The sequence below is a fragment of the Rhinatrema bivittatum genome, chromosome 10, assembly GCF_901001135.1.
Source record: "Rhinatrema bivittatum chromosome 10, aRhiBiv1.1, whole genome shotgun sequence".
Taxonomy (NCBI): Eukaryota; Metazoa; Chordata; class Amphibia; order Gymnophiona; family Rhinatrematidae; genus Rhinatrema; species Rhinatrema bivittatum.
In genome coordinates this window covers 14454572-14476404 of record NC_042624.1, presented here as the reverse complement: position 1 = coordinate 14476404, position 21833 = coordinate 14454572, and the positions used below count along the sequence as shown (strand labels likewise).

Sequence of the window (21833 nt, the reverse complement as noted above, 5' to 3'; positions counted from 1 at the left end):
GGCACTAATTCCTCTGAAAGTATGCATGCAAGTTCTAGAGCACGTGTATATTTCCACTGCATGAACGTGCTTACTTTTCTTGTTTATTTTATAAACATATACACATACATTTTAGGTGCATAAATAAAAGAACATGTACCTATGAAAGCAGGTATTTTATAACACACTTGCATATGACATTTATGAAATCTTGTGCATGTACTTGAAAACAACAGTTTCTGATACTCCTCCAGTTCACCCAGTCCAGTCCATCTCCATATCACACAGACTTCCCCCATCAGTTCACTTAGAACCTCCCAACCCCAAAATGGCAGGCAACAGACACGTCTGATTTCAATTGTGCTAGTTAATTAGCAGCTGTAAAATTGTGCAAAGAAATTAGATAATTCATACTGGAATACCTCTTATGAAATAGCATCTTCTGTGCGTATCTCTTGATCACACTCTTGAATGTCCCAGACCATCACTTGTTTATGGTGGTGTTTTTCTTTTGGCAGATGACTCAGTGCTGAGGGGCCCATTTAAGCAATGGTGGTGCCATCACATGTTCTTTGGAGGCCATTTACTGCCATGGAATTTTATCGCCAAGAAAAATACCACAGGATTTGCAAAGCACAGGGCTATTTACCTCTGCTTTGTAAGTCCAGAAGTATTTTTCCTATGGTGTTATAAACTCTCTGAGAAAATGGACACAACTCATGATTAACAATGTAATCTGCTTTGAAGCGTCTGAAAGGTGGAATATACATCACATATATAAATATAGCACCTCTACTGCCTTAGCAACCTTCAGTAACTAACAATTCAATAATATTAAGATGCAGACAGAAGTCCAGCAGTGAAATGTAGGTTATCTAGTGTTTTGCACTGAGTATCACAAATATGATTATCTACCAGTTGGTGGGTGATTGTAGGTGTGCTGTAGGGATATGCTAGTCACCCTAATTAGGAGTGTGCTACTGAACCCTACTGAGCTCAGGCCTGAGCAACACCAGATGGAAGTCAAGCCATGCAATGGCCCCTGTAGGAATTAAATTGAGGAAAAGAAACTGCTATGGTTCTTCATATCCAGCAGTCATCACCTTATAAATTAGCTGGTATGGCTGGACACAAACATTTCTAAACTTGTGGCCTTGACAAACTTTGTATTCAGTTATGAGGCACAAGTCAGCTCACCAAATGTCTTCTAACCTACATTATCATCCTCTGGGGCAGATTTTAAAAGCCTTATGAGCGCTGAGCCTATTTTGCATAGGCCCGGTGATGCGCGCAAGCCCCGGGACGATCGTATGTCCCGGGGCTTGAAAAAAGTGGCGGGCATGGCCAGAGGCCTCCGTAAGGCCTCTAGGCCGGCGGATGGCACGCCGGAAGTTGGCTGATGCGCACAACCTATGCCTGCCCGGAGGCAGGCGCAACTTGCAAAACAAAGGTATTGGGGGGGGGGGGGGGGTTAGGTAGGGGAAGGAAGGGGAAGGTGGAGGGGGCGAAAGGAAAGTTCCTTCTGAGACTGCTCCGATTTCGGAGCGGCCTCGGAGGGAACAGGGAAAGCCATCAGGGCTCGGCACGTGCAAAGTGCAAAGTGTGCAGCCCCTTGCGCGTGCTGACCCTGGATTTTATAACATGCGCGCGGCTGCGCATGCATGTTATAAAATCGGGCATAGATTTGTGTGCGCCAGTTTGCATGCACAAATCTACGCCCGTGCGTAGGTATTAAAATCTGCCCCATTATCTACATGCATGTACCAGCAAAGATAAAGTCATATCGGAAATCCACAAATCCTGTGCCAGGGGATTGTGATAATCTCCAATCAATATCACTACTGGATCATATGCATATGAATAGGCATGACGTCCTGATGAAGAAAAGACTTTGTATTTACAGATTTTGAATTTTGCATGTAAACTTCACACACATGAGACTTTGCACCCAAGACTTTTCATGAGACCTTTAATGAAGCTCAAGCCTAATTGTAAAGTCTGAGCTCCGTAGCCTAGACCTGTTCCATTAACTTTAATTTGTCAATCTCATACTTCCACAATCCTGTGCAAGCCAAGCCAAACATCACTTCTGCCTACACGATCTGCAGAGCTTTTTTAAGTACTCTGGGTCCACTGCCCTAGGATTGTTAACCTGTAGCTTGCCCACTGGTGGTCCAGCCAATGGCTTCCATGCTATAAGAAAGGACTCTGATCAGACCCTTTGGGAGGGATGACCCAATTGCAGTGGAGAGTGAGAGAGCCTGAGACCATCCCTGAGATGTCTCCATGTACATCTGATCAGCATAACATTACTATTTTAAGTGGGTTAAATATTAATTTGCAGTGTGTTTGAGAAGTGCAAGTTAACTTTGGGCAAGACACAAGATCTTTTCATAATCATTGTAACAAGAGTGATTTACTCTGTTAAAACAAACTTATTTATTCTCACAAGCCTTTCATAGCTCATAACATCAGCCTAACAAGTTAAAAAGTGTCATTCACCTTTATTTATTCAGAGTCTGTACTTTGTGTTTAGTATTCAATACTTTTATTTTAATTTTTATACCTTGTTTATTATGTATGTTTCTTTTAATTGTAAACAACCTAGTTCCACTTTGTGTGTGTATATGCAGTATATAAAAACCTTTAAAATAAATTAAATAAATATAAAACCATTGTATATTTTATGTTGGTAAATAAAAATAATTATTATTCTCAACCTCAAGAAAAGGTGTAGACGCTCTGCTCTCTTTATATGGACTTGGACCTTATTTGATTTGATTTAAATGTCAGAAAAATCTTGTAAGATAATATTATTCCTTAAGGATTGTGTCTGTTTGTCTGTGTTATAAAGAGTTAACTGGAATTCATTATATTATGGATGTTTTGGATTTTGATTAGAAAGCACAATGACACTGTCCAGAGACAGGCAAATAAAATATGCTGGCAGATTTTAAACCCCCTACGCGTGCCAAAGTCAGAAGATACTTGCATGAATCGGCCTGGCACATGCCAAGGGGATTTTTAAAAATGTGTGAGTATGCACAGATCTCCCGGTATGCACATACATTTTTTTCCACAAAAATGGGTGGGGCAAAGGCATGGTCTGAGCGGGGAAAGGGCAGAACATGAGTGGCATGGAACTGCACCATGAAGTCTGCGCATACGTTTTTACACACACAAGCATGCGCCGGGGAACCCTACAGCATAACTTTACTTCTGCTATGAATGGTTTGTAAGTCATGTAACAAAAAAAAATAGGCTAGTCAGTGGGGTTTTAAAGGTTGGGGCTAACAGGGTAAAATGGGGGTAAGTTAGCTAGGGGGTTTAGAAAATCCTCTCCTTTACTGGAGCGACCTGGGAACAAACTGTGGAAACAGGTAATTGCATTGGCGCTCGTATCTACTAAAATTTCCCTCCTTATGTGCTTGAGTCACCATTTGTGTGCAGATGCATATGTCAATATGAAACTGTGTGCGGCATGTATGCACATTTAGCCAATTTTATAGCGTGTATGCATATGCGCTCATATATGCATGTATGTTATAAAATCTCTGCATCCATGTGCACAAGTTTGCCCCTAGCAGGTCTTAACATTTACTTCATAAGTTTTAAATGTTGGTCTAAGTAAAAACAGGCAATTAATTATGGCAGAGTGAAATGCAAGATGCTTAGAGATAAGCTGCTAGACTGATCCCTTTTAGTTAACTTGCAGAAAACTTGAAGATTGAATTTCCCCTCCGTATTTTCAAAGCCATGCAATCCATAACAATATATCTTTTTGTAAAATATGGCAGTTGTTAGGAATTGTGGACCCTTGCCCCGAGGTGGGGTTGGCGCTACCTGCAGGGCTGAGCCCCACAGGTCCCCACTGTCAGGAGGCGAGGCAGGCCGGGAACAGAGGCAAACAGGAACTTCGCCAGTACCAGCCCTCGTTCCCCGCAGGTTGAGTCCTTGGGTGCCAGGGCCTGCTGGTCTTAGGAGAATCTCTGTGTGGCTGGTCCCAGAGGGAACAGGCGGCTGGAAGCAGGGAATGTCAGAAAGGTCAGATTCAGTCCAAGGTCGAGGTACCCTGGAGAGAAAGAGAGAGAAGGCCTCAAGGAATTAGATGCTACAGCAATTCTGGAGACAGTAGAGCAGGACCACGTGGGGCTGGCCCCATGGAAAGGAAGTGCAGGAGCAGAGGTCTGTATAGTGGTGTGCTGAAGCAGGGCTAGAGAGTGGAATCTGCTGTAACAGGTTCTAGTATAGTAGAAGCGCTGAGGCACTACCCAAGGTGCGGCAGCACAGTAGCAGGAACCAGTGATGTAGAAGCGCTGAGAGATGCCCCGAGGAGTGGGGACACAAAGACACAGTCCCGTAATGTAGAAGCGCTGAGACAGGTCCTGAGCAGGAGCACAGAGACAGTGTCTCATGACATAGAAGCTCTGACCCAGACCTCAAGGGGCAGAAACGCAGTGACAGGGTCTCGTGATATAGCAGCACTGAGCCAGGTCCCGAGGAGTGATAGCGCTGAGGCAGGGTCCACGATGTAGAAGCGCTGAGGCAGGCCCTGAGGAGTGGGAGTACAGAGACAGGTTTCCAGATGTAGAAGCACTGAGCCAGACCCCGAGGAGCGGGAGTGCAGAGACAGAGTCCCAGATGTAAAAGTGCTGAGCCAGGCCCCGAGGAACGGGGGCCCCGAGGAATGGGACCACCGAGACAGAGTCCCAGATGTAGAAGCGCTGATCCAGGTCCTGAGGAGTGGGAGAACAGTAACAGGATTCCGACGAGCAGAGCAGGGATCCGTAGAACAGGATCAACAGGTCAGGAGTACTGGAGCAAGCACCAGCTAGGAACCAGGGAGAGGTAGTTCTTAAATATCCTGGGCTGGTGATGTCATCAGCCGGGGCTGAGCCTGAAGTTCCTGCCATTGGCCCTTTAAAGGAAGGACAGATGGCACGCGTGCGCGCCTAGGGAGGCCCAGGGTCAGAACACTGGTCAGCAGCATCCCAGTCGCCACGTGGAGCACAGGAAGCCAGAAGGAACGTTGCGGCAGTGACTGGCTGCGGCCGCGAGAGCACCAGGAGTAAAGGTCCAAGCATCACATGAGGTGAGTTGAGCTGGTCACTGGCGGCCACGGCCAGTGGACGTAACACCAGTCATGTCATTATTAGTGAAATGGTATTTTCTGAAGATAGAAAAGTGTCTAATTAAACTGGAATTCTGCCATACAGTTTGGTGTTCTGGTGAGAGATGTGTTAAATCTTGTAATTTATACACTTGGAGATGCATATTTAGAGGCATTTAGCAGACTAACTCAGAAGTAATCTGGCTAAATGACGATTCCAGAATGTATTCAGCTAAATTCTAGCCAGCTATTAAGTTACTTGGCTAAAATGTAGCCAGATAAGGAAGGAGAATTTGGGGGGCACAAATGGGAGGAGTTGAGTTTGCTAACTCTGATATTCAGTTAGAAAGATAAGTCTGGTTGTTCCAAAGAACTGTCCAAAAGAACATACGAACATAAGAAAATGCCATACTGGGTCAGACCAAGGGTCCATCAAGCCCAGCATCCTGTTTCCAACAGTGGCCAATCCAGGCCACAATAACCTGGCAAGTACCAAAATCTAAGTCTATTCCATGTTACCATTGCTAATGGCAGTGTATATTCTCTAAGTGAACTTAATAGCAGGTAATGGACTTTCTATAGTTAGCCGGCATTAAAGCCTTTAAGATAGCTGGCTATATTCAATTGTGTGGATGCACTATTGAATAGACCTCTAAAGTTAGCCAAATTAGTTTAACCAGCTAACTTTGCTGTCCAGACAGTGACTGAATATGGATCTCTTAATTTCTAAAATTATATTTAAAATCAGTTCAGTATACATTTCAAGGTTTTTTCCTGGAAACCCAGGCAAGGACATTCCTGGTTCATTGTAATTTCCATCTGCTGTTATAATGTAAACGAATATGATGTTGCTACGAATTTTCAAACTTCAAGTACTCAGAAACCTCAAGCCACTTCTGCATTTCAAAGATTTCAGACTAGTACTTCAAGCAATCATCTTGACAAAACTGGACTACTGCAACTCTCTGCTACTAGGTCTTCCAGCCATCGTTTTAAAACCGCTTCAGATGGTGCAGAACTCTGCAGCTAGGCTCCTCACCAATACCAAAAAGATGGAACACATCTCCCCCACTCTTCAGAACCTACACTGGCTTCCAGTCAAATCCAGGATCTTATTCAAGGTACTCTCGATTATCCATAAAGTTATCCACAACCTCACTGTCCTCAATACCTCCACTCTGCTAAAACCGCATACCTCCTCCAGACCTATTAGGAGTGCCTACCAAGACACCCTATTCGCTCCCCAAGCTAAAACCTCAATCAGAAAACGTGCCATCTCGACAGCTGGCCCACACCACTGGAACGCGCTACCCCACGACCTTAGACGAGAACCCTGCCCAGCTGTCTTCAAAAAGAGACTAAAAACATGGCTATTTAGCCAAGACTTTCAGGACATTTAACTCACCTTCCATGCAACTTTACTTTCTGCTAGCTATCTCTTCGGTTTTTACCCTCCCTTCCACCCCCCCCCCCCCCCTTTGCTGCCTGCCCCTTCCTCTTACGCCTTAATCCCCCCCTTTTTTTCCTCATCCGTCTCTTAATTTTTTTTTAACCTTATTCTCATCCCTTTAGGATGAGTATTTCAAGTCCTCTTGTTTTTGGATGAGCTTAGTATCTGATTTTATATATATATATATATATATATATATATATATATATATATATATATATATATATATAAGGCTAAGCTTCGACCAGAATGTTACATTTTTTGAATTTCTAACTTAGTTCTCTGTACCGCTTCATGGTGAAATTGAAGTTAAATGTAAACTGGTATGATTTGTATCTCTACAAGAATGTCAGTATAGAAAAAACAAAAATAAATAAATAAAATAAATAATATCCCCTGTCATTGAAAATACATGTTCACTGGACACACTGGTTGGTGGACATTTATTTATTTATTTAACACTTTTTTATACCGACCTTCATAGTAATAACCATATCGGATCGGTTTACATTTAACAAGGGTATAACTGTAGCGTAACTAAAGAAAATTAAACAAAAGAAATGAATAAGAAATGAATAAGGCAAAGTTACATTCAACAAGGATAAAGAACTTGGAAGCTTATGTTGCTGGAAGGAAGTAAAGGTGGTAATAATTAAGAAATACAATAGAGGATACGGGTTAAAGCTTAAAAGTGCTTTAACCTAGAGGTGCCATAGTCCATCGTTCATGAAGAGCAAAGACATGACAGATATTGATGAGCCACTTTGGCTAGGTGTGGCCAGACAGTGAACTTGGGTGCCCAATATGCTAGCGGATCTGCTGCATGTCCGCTATGGGCTCTGTGAGATACTGTGTCACTGACATTTGTGCTGGTGTCTCCTTTGCTTGGGTTGGCCTCTTGCCAGTTGATTTCGCTCTAGCCCGTTCCAGAACAGATTTTTTTTAGGGGTATCATGGCTTTGGCGTACTGAAGTGGAGGAGGAAGTACTAGCTGTTGCTGACAGAATGTGGGCTTGCACTACTCTCTGAAGTGCCCACTGTTTCCTCCTCTGCTTCATGCCTAATCTGTCTCTGCCTATGGCGTTCCTGTTCATGGACATTTACTAACAGCAGGTTCTTCAGAAATGTGAGAAAATCGGACTATAGGGCGAGTTTCCCTTTCATACAGGGATCACAGACTGTGGCGAGCATGTATCTGTGGTCTTTTGTTAAAGGTCTTAGTCTCTCTTGCACCTCCTTCTGCAAAACGTCCAGAGAATGCAGCACCTCTACTCTCATTCCCTCTTCCTATTTAAAGCCCTCCAAATTTTTCTCCACAGAAAGATCATGAAGGGGTGTCTGCTGCTCCACTAACGTCTGCAGCATCATATAGGTGGAATGTTGCTGGCTGCCAATGTCTTGAATGAGATGCTTGTGAGGCATCCTCAAATCAGTCTGTTTTTCATGGAGAACCTGCCCCGCCTTCACACTTCTTTGGAAGTGCGATGCTATGTTCCTGCACTTGTGTATTAACGTATGAACATAAGAACATAAGAAATTGCCATGCTGGGTCAGATCAAGGGTCCATCAAGCCCAGCATCCTGTTTCCAACAGAGGCCAAAACCAGACCACAAGAACCTGGCAATTACCCAAACACTAAGAAGATCCCATGCCACTTATACAATTAATAGCAGTGGCTATTCCATAAGTAAAATTGATTAATAGCCATTAATGGACTTCTCCTCCAAGAACTTATCCAAACCTTTTTTGAACCCAGCTACACTAACTGCACTAACCACATCCTCTGGCAACAAATTCCAGAGCTTTATTGTGCGTTGAGTGAAAAAGAATTTTCTCCAATTTGTCTTAATTGTGCTACTTGCTAACTTCATGGAATGCCCCCTAGTCCTTCTATTATTCAAAAGTGAAAATAACCGAGTCACATCTACTCATTCAAGACCTCTCATGATCTTAAAGACCTCTATCATATCCCCCCTCAGCCGTCTCTTCTCCAAGCTGAACAGCCCTAACCTCTTCAGCCTTTCCTCATAGGGAAGCTGTTCCATCCCCTTTATCATTTTGGTTGCCCTTCTCTGTATCTTCTCCATCACAACTATATCTTTTTTGAGATGCGGTGACCAGAATTGTACACAGTATTCAAGGTGTGGTCTCACCATGGAGCGATAGAGAGGCATTATGACATTTTCCTTTCTATTAACCATTCCCTTCCTAATAATTCCTAACATTCTATTTGCTTTTTTGACTGCTGCAGCACACTGAGCTGACAATTTTAAAGTATTATCCACTTTGATGCCTAGATCTTTTTCCTCGGTGGTAGCTCCCTAATATGGAACCTAACATCGTGTAACTACAGCAAGGGTTATTTTTCCCTATATGCACACCTTGCACTTGTCCACATTAAATTTCATCTGCCATTTGGATGCCCAATCTTCACAGTCTTGCAAGGTCCCTCCTATAATATATCACAGTCTGCTTGTGATTTAACTACTCTGAATAATTTTTGTATCATCTGCAAGTTTGATAACCCTCAACTTGTCGTTATTCCTTTCCAGATCATTTATATAAATATTGAAAAGCACCAGTCCAAGTACAGATCCCTGAGGCACTCCACTGTTTACTCTTTTCCACTGAGAAAATTGACCATTTAATCCTACTCTCCGTTTCCTGTCTTTTAACCAGTTTGTAATCCACGAAAGGACATCGCCTCCTATCCCATGACTTTTTAATTTTCATAGAAGCCTCTCATGAGGGACTTTGTCAAATGCCTTCTGAAAATCCAAATACACTACATCTACCGGTTCACCTTTATCCACATGCTTATTAACCCCTTCAAAAAAATGAAGCAGATTTGTTAGGCAAGACTTCCCTTGGGTAAATCTATGTTGACTATGTTCCATTAAATCATGTCTTTCTATATGCTCTACGATTTTGATCTTGAGAATTGTTAGAACCTGGCGCGTGGACCCTTGTTCTGAGGTAGAGTCGGTACTGCCGTCAAGGGGCGACCTCCTCGTCGGTCTCTACCATCAGATGGTGAGGCCTGTTGCAGATGTAGATCGGACTTCACCCTGGAAGCACGTGGTCCCCCCAGGGGGAGCCCATAGGGACACGGCCGCTGGGACTTAGGTGACTCCCTGAAGATAGAAGATGGTCTGGATGCAGACGCCTCCTGCAGGTCATGGGTTCCAGATGGCTGGCCCCTCCAGCAGGTCGTAAGTTATTTCTGTAGAGAAGTAGAAGAAAATCCAGAAGTCGTCCAAGACTCGGAGTCCAACGAGCGATCCGCAGCCAGTCCAAGGGTCGGACACCAGATCGTGGTCCAAAGCCAGTCCAAGGGTCGATATCCAGAGTGCGGTCCCAAGCCGGTCCAGGGGTCAGAGTCCGAAGCACGATCCGAAGCCGGTCCAGGAGTTGAAGTCCAAAGCACGGTCCGAAGCCAGTCCAGAGGTCGAAATCCAAAGTGCGATCCGAAGCCATCCAGGGGTCAAAGTCCAAAGCACGGTCCAAAGCCAGTCCAGAGGTCAGGGTCCGAAAGAAGCAATCCAACGAGGAGGGCAAAGCAGAAGCGGATGAAGAATCAGTGTACCAGGAACACAGGAACAAGCAAGACCTCAATACTAAGGCAAGGTTTGAGGAGCAGACCTTGCCTTTAAATACCAAATCCAAAGGAAGTGCTGCAGAAGGGAGCCACGACACTTCCTGTCGTGGCCCCTTTAAATGCTGTCTTCAGCTGCGCACGCAGCCCTAGTGGAGTGGAGAAGGGGGCGGAGCCACGGCAGGAGTCAGAGACCTGCAGCCAGCTGCACAGCGGCCCGGGGCCGCGCGGAGGAGAATGTCTTCTGAGGCTCCCTGCCCCAGCAGGGAGCCTCAGAAGACAGCAGGAGCCTCTTTGGAGCCTCTTTGGAGCCTCTTTGGAGCCCCGACGCTGCGGGTGAGTGCCAGGTCCTGGCCGCTGACCACCACGGCCGGCGGCCATGACAGTCAGCCTCGGTCGAGGGCTGCTGCGGCCGGCGGCCATAACAGTACCCCCTCCTCTAGGCCTCCCTCTAGAAGGCTTGGGTTTACTTGGATGTTCACTGTGAAAGTTCTGAAGGAGAGATTTATCCAAAATGTTCTTAGCAGGCTCCCAAGAATTCTCCTCTGGCCTGAATCCTTCCCATGACAGGAGATACTCCCATGTTTTGCCTCTTTTCCGGACGTCCAGTACTTCGTGTACCTGGTAAATGGTCTCATCCTCGGCCCGAAGTTGCGGTACATCAGGGGGTTTCCGGGAAGGCCACGTGAGGACCATGGGTTTCAAAAGGGACACATGGAAGGAATTATGGATTCGTAATGTCGCAGGAAGGCGAAGCTGATAGGTCACGGGCCCCAGTCGTCGAAGCACCGGAAAGGGACCAATGTAACGAGGAGCCAAACGCATGGAGGGCACTCGCAGACAGATGTGCCGGGTACTCAACCACACTTTCTCACCTGGACTGAATTGGGGTCCAGGCTGACGCCGCTTATCGGCAAAGATTTTAGCAGAGAGAGACACTTTACGAAGCATCCGTTGGGTGCGGACCCATAGCTGTTTTAATTAGTCCGCCGTGAGCTGAGCTGCCGGAGATGGAACCATTAACGGCAACGGCAATGGGGGTCTGGGTTGTCTGCCAAAGACGATCTGAAAAGGGGAAGCCCTCGTAGAAACACATGCGTGAGAATTGTGGGAAAATTCCGCCCAAGACAGAAGGGTCGCCTAATCATCTTGACAAGAATTGACGTATAATCGTAAAAACTGTTTCAATCCACGGTTTGTGCGTTCAGCCTGTCCATTGGCTTGGGTGAAAAGCGGTGGTGGTAGTCCAGAGCAATGCGGAATTTTTTACAGAGATTACGCCAGTAATGAGCTGTAAACTGAGGTCCTCGATCAGACACAATGTGTAGCGGAAGACCGTGAAATCTGAAGATATGGCGCATAAACAGCTGGGCCAAACAAGGAGCAGAGGGAGGGAGGGTAGTGGGATGAAGTGGGCCATTTTGAAAACCGATCCACTACCCAAATAACGGTGTTGCCCTCCGAGGTGGCAATTCCACAATGAAGTCTGTGGAGATGTGTGTCCAAGGTTTTGACGGGGCTGGTAATGGTTGCAACAGTCCTTGTGTTTTCCCTGTAGGAATCTTATGTTGTGCACACGTTGGACAGGAGGCCACATAAGCTTGTATGTCCTTGCACATACCTGGCCACCAATAATGCTGCTGAAGCAGTGCCTGAGTCCGAGCTCATCCAGGGTGTCCAGCCAGCAGCGAGTCATGTCCCCAGGCCAACACTTTATTTTGTAATCTTTTGGGAACCACTGTCTTTCCAGGTGGTACTGTGAAGGTCGCAGCCAAGCTGATGCAGGCCGGGTCAATAATGTGTTGGATGGGTTCCTCCATATCTTCTGCCGAGAAGGATCGAGACAAGGCATCTGCCTTAATATTCTTGTTAGCAGGCCGGTACCGGAGTTCAAAATTAAAACGTGTGAAAAACAATGCCCATCGAGCCTGACGGGGGTTCAAATGTTGGGCCTGTTGAAGGTATACCAAATTTTTATGGTCCGTGTAGACTGTGATACGGTGCTGGGCTCCCTCCAGCCACTGTCACCACTCTTCAAAGGCAAGTTTGATGGCGAGAAGTTCTCTATCACCAATAGAGTAATTCCGCTCGGCAGATGAGAATTTCCAGGAGTAATAAGAGCAGGGATGAGATGTTCCCGAAGTGTCGTTCTGACTTAAAACGGCCCCTACTCCTTCCGCAGAAGCATCTACTTCCACTACAAATGGGCGTGTAGGGTCCGGGTGCCGCAAGCATGGTTTCTTGAGGAACAAATTCTTGAGCGCCCGAAATGCCTCCTCTGCCTCTGGAGGCCAAGCTTTTATATTAGCGCCTTTGCGTGTAAGAGCTGTGAGAGGTGCTGCTAACTTGGAGAAATTTAAGCTAAAGCTGCGGTAGTAGTTGGCAAAACCAAGGAAGCGTTGCAACGCACATAGTCTGTTGGGTTGAGGCCATTCTTGTATACATTTTAATTTGGACACGTCCATCTGAAAGCCTTGTTTCAAGATTATATACCCCAAGAATGGTAAGGATTCTTGTTCGAAGATGCATTTTTCGAGCTTGGCATAGAGATGACTTTCTCTTAAACATTGTAATACTAAGATCACATGTTGTCGATGTACCTGTAAGTTCTGCAAGAAAATCAAGATATCATCAAGAATAAACGGACAACACATACATATAGCAGATCCTGAATATCTCATTTATGAAATGTTGGAATACCGCTGGAGTGTTGGTTAACCCAAAGGGCATGACTAAATACTCATAATGTCCATCCCTGGTGTTGAATGCCGTCTTCCACTCATCTCCTTCTCAAATTCTGACGAGATTATACGCTCCTCAAAGGGACAATTTGAGAAAATCTGGGCTCCTGTAAACGATCAAAGAGCTCCGCTATGAATGGTAAGGATATCAGTCCTTTATAGTAATGGTTTGTTAAGCCCCACAGAAGTCTATGCATGGACGCAGGGTCCCATCTTTTTTTCCAACAAAAAGAAACCAGCCCCAGCGGAGATTTGGAGCGTTCTGATGAAACTTCTCTGTAGATTGTCCTGAATATATTCCGACATGGCTCGGGTCTCCAGAGGATAATGGATAAACCTTTCCGCGAGGCGGGGTGGCACCAGGAATCAAATTGATGCTGCAATCATACTCCCGATGTGGAGGTAAAATGTCCGCAGCTTTTTTTGAGAAAACGTCAGAAAACTGCTGTTACGGTAATGGCAGACCCTCCAATCGAGAACTGCAGATTAAATTACAAGATGAATTGGATCCGGAGGTACAAGTCCTCTGACAATTTTGTCCCCAGCTGATCAGTTTCAAGGAGGTCCGATCGAACTGTGGGTTGTGCTGCTGTAACCACGGAATGCCCAGGACTATGGGGTGAATGACTCTCTGAATGACGTAGAAAGATATGCTTTGGAATGGTTCGGAGAAATGTGGCATTCCATCGGAACGGTGTGATGAGTTATCCTCCCCGGCAGGAGATTTCCATGGATGGAGGAGATAATCAACGGCTTTGGACATAGGCGCGTGGGAATGTGTAATTGTTTGACCACATCTTGGAGCATAAAATTTCCACCCGCTCCGGAGTCTACTAAGGCTAGTGCGGAGAATCAATGTTCTTCAAATCCCAGGGAAACATGCAGAGTAAGTGGGGGAGCCGGGGAGGTGATGCCTAGGGTTACTCCCCCGATGGAAACTAGGCTTTGGAGTTTCCCGGACGTGTAAGACAACGGGCAATCAAATGACCCGCTTCTCCGCAGTAAAGGCAAAGTCCAGCTTTACGGCGTCTTAGTCTTTCTTCAGGAGAAAGTGGCCCCCAACCCAACTGCATGGGTTCTTCAGTAGCTCCTTCAGGTTTAGGAGCAGCTTGGGATGCTGGGACCGAGCGAGCAGAAGCGGCACCTGGTATGTGCTTCCTTGTACTGGATCCTTCCCGTGCTCTCTCTTCTAGCCGCCGATCGATTCGGGTCACTAACTCTATGATAGCGTCCAAGGATTGCGGTAACTCTCGGGCTGCCATCTCATCCTTTATTCTGGGTGACAGGCCTTCAAGAAATATGGATCAAGACAGTTCTCCTCCCAATGGAGCTTGGATGCCAGGGTCCTGAATTCGATGGTATAATCGGCCAACGGCCTCCCTCCTTGTCGAAGTTGTAGAAGTTTGGAGCCCGCGACTACTTGTCTCCCTGGGTCGTCGAACACGGCTTGGAATAATTCTAAGAATTTAGACAGATCTCACAGGATTGGATCAGCCCGTCGCTAGTACGGAGAAGCCCATGCAAGAGCCTTACCCTCCAATAAGGACAGGATATATGTGGTCTTGGTGAGATCGTCTGGAAATAAGGAAGCTTGCAGATGGAATGCATACTGCATTGGTCGAGAAATCCTTGACATGATCGAGAGTCTCCAGCGTAGCGTGGAGGAGTAGGTAGAGGAATCACAGTCCGGGTATTACTCTGTACAATTGGAGGTACGGGTGGTGGAACAGCCTGAGCTGCCACCATAGAGTCCATCCGGGCGTTAAGTCTTTCTAAAGAAGCTGCCATGGATTCCAAGATACGCTGTTGTTCCATGACCTTCTGGGCTAACCCTGGAATAGCCTGCCGGGCTGAGGCCTCTGCCGGATCCATGGCCTTAGTATTCTGTTAGAACCTGGAGCGTGGCCCTTGTTCTGAGGTAGAGTCGGTACTGCCGTCAAGGGGCGAACTCCTCGTCGGTCTCTACCGTCAGATGGCGAGGCCTGTTGCAGATGTAGATCGGACTTCACCCTGGAAGCACGTGGTCCCCCCAGGAGGAGCCCGTAGGGACACGGCCCCTGGGACTTAGGCGACTCCCTGAAGATAAAAGATGGTCTGGAAACAGGCGCCTCCTGCAGGTCATGGGTTCCAGATGGCTGGAGCCTCCAGCAGGTCGTAAGTTATCTCTGTAGAGAAGTTGAAGAAAATCCAGAAGTCGTCCAAGACTCGGAGTCCAACGAGCGGTCCGCAGCCAGTCCAAGGGTCGGACACCAGAGCGTGGTCCAAAGCCAGTCCAAGGGTCGATATCCAGAGCGTGGTCCCAAGCCAGTCCAGGGGTCGGAGTCTGAAGCACGATCCGAAGCCGGTCCAGGGGTCGAAGTCCAAAGCGCGGTCCAAAGCCAGTCCAGAGGTCGAAATCCAAAGTGCGATCCGAAGCCGGTCCAGGGGTCGAAGTCCAAAGCACGGTCCAAAGCCAGTCCAGAGGTCGGGGTCCGAAAGAAGCAATCCAACGAGGAGGGCAGAGCAGAAGCGGGACGAAGAATCAGGATACCAGGAACACAGGAACAAGCAAGACCTCAATACTAAGGCAAGGTCTGTGGAACAGACCTTGCCTTTAAATACCAAATCCAAAGGAAGTGCTGCAGAAGGGAGCCACAACACTTCCTGTCGTGGCCCCTTTAAATGCTGTCTTCAGCCGCGCGCGCGGCCCTAGTGGAGTGGAGAAGGGGGCGGAGCCATGGCAGGAGTCAGAGGCCTGCAGCCAGCCACACAGCAGGAGCCTCTTTGGAGCCCCGACGCCGCGGGTGAGTGCCAGGTCCCGGCCGCTGACCGCCGCGGCCGGCGGCCATGTCAGTCGGCCCCGGTCGCGGGTTGCCGCGGCCATAACAAGAATAGTTTCCACTATTTTTCCCAGCACTGAAGTCAGGCTCACTGGTCTATAGTTACCCGGATCACCCCGGAGCCTTTTTTAAATATTGGGGTTACATTGGCCACCCTCCAGTCTTCAGGTACAATGGATGATTTTAATGATAGGTTACAAATTTTAACTAATAGATCAGAAATTTCATTTTTTAGTTCCTTCAGAACCCTAGGATGCATACCATCTGGACCAGGTGATTTGCTACTCTTTAGTTTGTCAATCTGGCCTACTATATCTTCCAGGTTCACAGTGATTTTATTCAGTTTGTCTGACTCATCACCCCTGAAAACCATCTCCGGAACTGGTATCTCCCCCAACATCCTCATTAAGTATATTGCAAAGTATTCATTCTCTTGGTGATTGGACTTCAACCCCAGAACTGACTTCACTACCAGGTGCAGAGTGTGTGCAAACATTGGATGTTCTGAAAGTGCCTGTCGGATATTGCCTTTACCATGATTGCATGTGACAAAGAACCCTGCCTGATGATTCCTGTCTCACTGGTGTAGCTGCCAGCCCACCAGCATCTGTCTGATGCATGCTAGAATATTGGCTGAGGTATGGACAACGTCCGTCAGGTAGGTGTGCAGTAAAGCACACCTCCACCCTGATACTTGTTCACTAATAGAGCTGCTGCCTGCCCCTGCCTCAGCCAGGTTCCACCAGCATTCATGGCGGTCCAAATATTGCAGGTGAAATGCATACTCCCCTCTGTCTTAGCTAGCAGTGCTTGGATGCACAGTTGTACAGGCTGGGGATGACCTTTCTTGCCTAAATGTGGTTCTGGAGGGGACTTTGATAATTTAGGAACTAAGACCTTCAGCAAATGCTTGAAACTCACATTCTCCACTACCTGCAAAGGCTGGCCATTAAAGGCATCATTTCCCTAATGATCCTGGTTACCTTTTGAGGCTGTCTGCCTCCTTCCCTGGGATAGCGTAACTGACACACCCACCCCATTTCCTCCATGGTGGGTTGTCGCTTCTGACACATTGCAGGGGGCTGCTGGCCTGCCACCTGACTGCTAGAAAGGGGCTGAGGGCATGGGATGACTGCTCCTTTCCAACCACTTATAGCTGCATGGAAAAAGGGGTCCCCTGATTGGTACTGTCACCATCCCGCAGATGTCAGTACTGTTGTGTGTTGCTTCTGCATATGATGCATCATGCAAAATTAGTTAGATGTCCCATTTGCTTGCCTCTGCTAATAGCCCTGGCTGTACACTACAACTGAGATTGCTGTATGTACACCACAAAAAAAAAAAATTAAACTCCAGATGCCTACAGGGGTTTTGGATTAAAAGAACACCACTGTTCCAATATATGTGAGTGTGGAAAACTATACACACACACACATAGTGCAGTGCCTTGCTGTACACTACAACTGAGACTGCTGTATGTGCACAAAAACAACATTTAAACTCCAGATGCCTACTGGAGATTTGGATTAAAAGAACACTGCTGTAGCCAATATATGTGAGTGTGGAAAACTAAACACACCCACACATACAGTGGCAGTGCTCTGCTGTACACTACAACTGAGACTGGCTTTGTGTTGCCACAAAAATATGAAACTCCAGAGAAAAGACTGGAAGCCTGAGCAAGCACAATTCCTAGTGATGCTGCTTGTTGTTTGAAAATACCAACTCCCAGACATCCAGTGCAACTCTCACACTATCTGCTGTATGAAACTGCAGATAAAACTGTGTTTGAAAAATACCAATTCCCAGACAGCCACCTGCAACTCTTAAACTATCTCCCACTCACACCACCCAAGCCCTGCCTGCAACCTACCCCAGGGGGGTAAGATCAGCAGCAAAATGCCACTCTGCTGGCAGCTTGTCTCAGTAGGAGAGACAGAGAGACAATCTGAGTGCAATAAAAAAAAAGTGCAGTAAAAAAAAGTTTGGCTGGCACAGCAGCAAAAATGGACAAATATATTTTTCAATGAAAAATTCTATCAAAGTGTCAAGCAATAGCAATTGAATACAGATTTGAGACACTCGGAGAGAGCTCAAAAGGAAGGACCTTCTCAGACAAAAGCTGAGAAGAAAGTGCATGGCATGCCACGTGCTTAAGGTAGAAATATAGTAGTCAAATAATTATAACCCAAAATACAGCTTGAAAAGGAGAAACAGTCACAATAATGAAAAATTCAGCTGGAAAAAGAACCTTTTTGAAAGGGTGTATGGCACAACCGTCATAAATAGCCTCAGTATGCTTGTGTAAGTATGCTCAGTAAGCCACAAGCATACTGAGGCTATTTATGATGGTTGTGCCATACCCTTTCAAAGAGGTCCTGTTTTCCAGCTGAATTTTCATAATTGTAAGGTAGAAATACAGCAGGAACAGCATTATAGAGCACTGAGAGCAGCGATTAGCTAATTAGAAAAAAAATGATACGTTGGCATTCTGGTCCTCCTTGCCAACCCTGTCTGACACACTCTATGACAGGGCTGTGAGGTCACTTATGACTCACAGGAAAGGGCTGGATGTTGCTATTTATACTCCCACATGGCCTTCTCCTATTTCAAATGGCTACTAAGAAAGCACTGCGAACCAAAAGAACGAAATTAATATGATATGAATTCCAATGTGTTTCACGAACTCACGAAACAAATAAACAGGGATCTATCTGCAGTGGATTACATATTCGTTGAAAGCAAATGCAAATACCTACTGTGTACAATTCTGGTTGCCACATCTCACAGAATATATAGTTGTGATAGAGAAGATACAGAGAAGTACAACCAAAATGATAAAGGGGATGGAACAGCTCCCCTGTGAGGACCTACTAAAGAGGTTAGGGCTGTTCAACTTGGAGGGGGGATATGATAGATGTCTTGAAAATAATGAGAGGTCTAGAATGGGTAAATGTGAATTCGTTATTTACTCTTTCGGATAATAGAAGGACTAGGGGGCACTCCATGAAGTTAGCATGTACACATATAAAACTAATTAGAGAAAATTCTTTTTCACTCAATGTACAATTAAACTGTGGAATTTGTTGCCAGGGGATGTGGATAGTGCAGTTAGTATAGTTGGGTTTAAAAAAAGTTTTGGATAAGATCTTCTTGGATGAGAAGTTCATTACCTGCAATTAATCAAGTGAACTTAGAAAATAGCCACTGCTATTACTAGCATCAGTAGCATGGGTAACCTTAGTTTTTGGGTACTTGCCAGGTTCATGTAGCCTGGATTGGCCACTGTTGAAACAGGATGCTGAGCTTGATGGACCCTTGGTCTGACCTGGTATAGCAATTTCTTATGTTCTTAACAGTAATTTAGAGCAGGAGAATGTAACCTCCATGGACTGTATGTACACAGTGAGTTTCTCATTACGAATCCCTGTGAGGGTAGGGCATATAGCAGGCTCAGTTGGATGCTGTTGCTTTACAGCAGCCATGCTTAAGGGCAATACATATGCCCAGTAATTGGAGAAACTACAGGAGGAATAAACCAGCAGGAGGGTGGGGTTTTCTCAGTCCTGCACAGACTCCTGAGGAGGCAGTAAACCTGTGCTATCACAGACCAGTGGAAATCTGGTTGAGTTTCAGGACTCAAATTGTGCAAAATTTCATTTTAGGTTAGTTCTTAAATTAAAATTATTTAATTTTTATCAAGAAGCACAACTAATGGTATCTAAGAACATAAGAACAAAGAAAATGCCATACTGGGTCAGACCAAGGGTCCATCAAGCCCAGCATCCTGTTTCCAACAGTGGCCAATCCAGGCCATAAGAACCTGGCAAAGTACCCAAAAGTAAGTCCTATTCCATGTTACCATTGCTAATGTCAGTGGCTATTCTCTAAGTGAACTTAATAGCAGGTAATGGATTTCTCCTCCAGAACTTATCCAATCTTTTTTAAAACACAAGCTATACTAACTGCACTAACCACCATCCTCCAGCAACAAATTCCAGAGTTTAATTGTGCGTTGAGTAAAAAAGAACTTTCTCCGATTAGTTTTAAATGTGCCCCATGCTAACTTCATGGAGTGCCCCCTATGTCTTTCTACTATCCGAAAGAGTAAATAACGATTCACATCTACCCGTTCTAGACCTCTCATGATTTTAAACACCTCTATCATATCCCCCCTCAAGTCGTCTCTTCTACAAGCTGAAAAGTCCTAACCTCTTTAGTCTTTCCTCGTAGGGAAGTTGTTCCATTCCCCTTATCATTTTGGTAGCCCTTCTCTGTACCTTCTCCATCACAATTATATCTTTTTTGAGATGTGGCGACCAGAATTGTACACAGTATTCAAGGTGCGGTCTCACCATGGAGCGATACAGAGGCATTATGACATTTTCCATTTTATTCACCATTCCCTTTCTAATAATTCCCAACATTCTATTTGCTTTTTTGACTGCCACAGCACACTGAACCGACAATTTCAATGTGTTATCCACTATGACACCTAGATCTCTTTCTTGGGTTGTAGCACCTAATATGGAACCCAACGTGTAATTATAGCACATGCAGATAATATTATATTTTTATAGATGTAATCTTATGTAAAATATGTGAGGTTATAAATATTGTAATACTTTGCAAAGAAAGTTAATAGAAAGCAAACATTATACTAAAAGTTTGTTAAATTATGTTATCACTCTTGCATAGAACTTGGAGCAGGCAGCAAACCTGTGCTCCAATAATACAGCTGTAAGCCAGAGGCCAGTGGAAATCTGAATGAGTTATAGACACTTTTTCAGATGGAGCCTAAAAGCTGTGGAACCAAATGAGGATTATGTCAGGGAATGAACCCCTATCACAGAAGAAGGTTAGAAATAACAAGTCTGAACTATAAGGAAAGGACTGGGAAATTCTGTTGGTTTATCCTTATTACAAAAATCAGAAAATTATCATTTACATTTATTGAATGAATTCTTGTTTTCATGTTATTTTCATGATTGATAAAGAAACAACTTTTCAAGTATAAGTTCTATAAATAAAGTTATAACTTTGGTTAGAACAAATAATAGTTTCTCCCTCTCTTTCTGACTTGTTCCTGAGAAGCTGGTCAATAGTTACCAATGGAAAATAAAATCAATCCAGACTTTAAATTGAACTCTGAGTACATGTTGTCCATTCTTATCTTGAAGAAGCACATATGTTGCTGTTGATTTATTGGATCCTCATTGTCATTGATCTCCTTTTATAAAATGGTATCGGAGGTTCTTTGCATTGTCAAAATCTCTATAAGCATCTAATATTCATGTTATCATCTGTTTCATCAACACCTTTGATTTTACTATCAGCTCCCTGTAAAGAGTGGTCTAATATTGGAAGAAACACACACATCTACTTTTCAGAGCAGGTGTTATCTGAACCCTCCAACTATGTGCATGATTATTTTTAATTTAAGGCATTTTATTTAAGGCATGATTATTTTTCATTTAACGCATTATGGCTGAACCCATTGACATTAATAAGATGTTTTGTTGTACTTACTTATGCATTCCGGTGGCTTTGACCATTCTCCATTATTGCATACTATGGGTTTAGGATCTGTCAGTCTATAATAATTTGAGCACTGATATTCAACACTTGAACCATGGTCATAATTTCCCATTAATGTGCCCTTGATATCTCCATTTTCAATAGCAGGAGGAACACCACATCTCCTATTGAGTGCTGCATTAAATTTGGGAAAAATATGTTAAGTATATGCAAAGTTATTGACAAAAATGATGTATACATAGTTTAATTTATTATACTAAAGCACCTATTTGACAGTATCATAAAAAAACTGAAATACATATGTATTCAGGCTGATTTTCAAAGTATATAGGTGCCTCACTTTGGGATACTAATCTGGCTCTTTTGAAAGTTTACCAGGGCTAGATTCATCAAACTATTACATGCAATAGGAAGAGGGGCATGTTTTGTGGTAATATCACACATTGTGATAAATAGGCGAGAGAGAGAGAGAGAGAGAGAGAGAGAGAGAGAGAGAGAGAGAGAGAGAGAGAGAGAGAGAGAGAGAGAGAGAGAGAGAGAGAGAGAGAGAGAGTAGCTATAAGGCCTTTCTAGTAGTTAGGTATTTATACCTCTATAGGAG

General features: G+C 44.8%; 1 protein-coding gene across 2 annotated transcripts in view; it reads right to left on the bottom strand.

Moving 5' to 3' along the window:
- The window catches only part of CFH (complement factor H), a 633102-nt gene that overhangs the window by 13946 nt on the left and 597323 nt on the right, over positions 1–21833 (bottom strand). For both annotated transcript variants that reach the window (XM_029617534.1, XM_029617535.1), the window contains one exon: positions 21224–21406. In XM_029617534.1, the coding sequence (XP_029473394.1) occupies positions 21224–21406 (183 nt within the window). The remainder of the gene's footprint in view (positions 1–21223; positions 21407–21833) is intronic.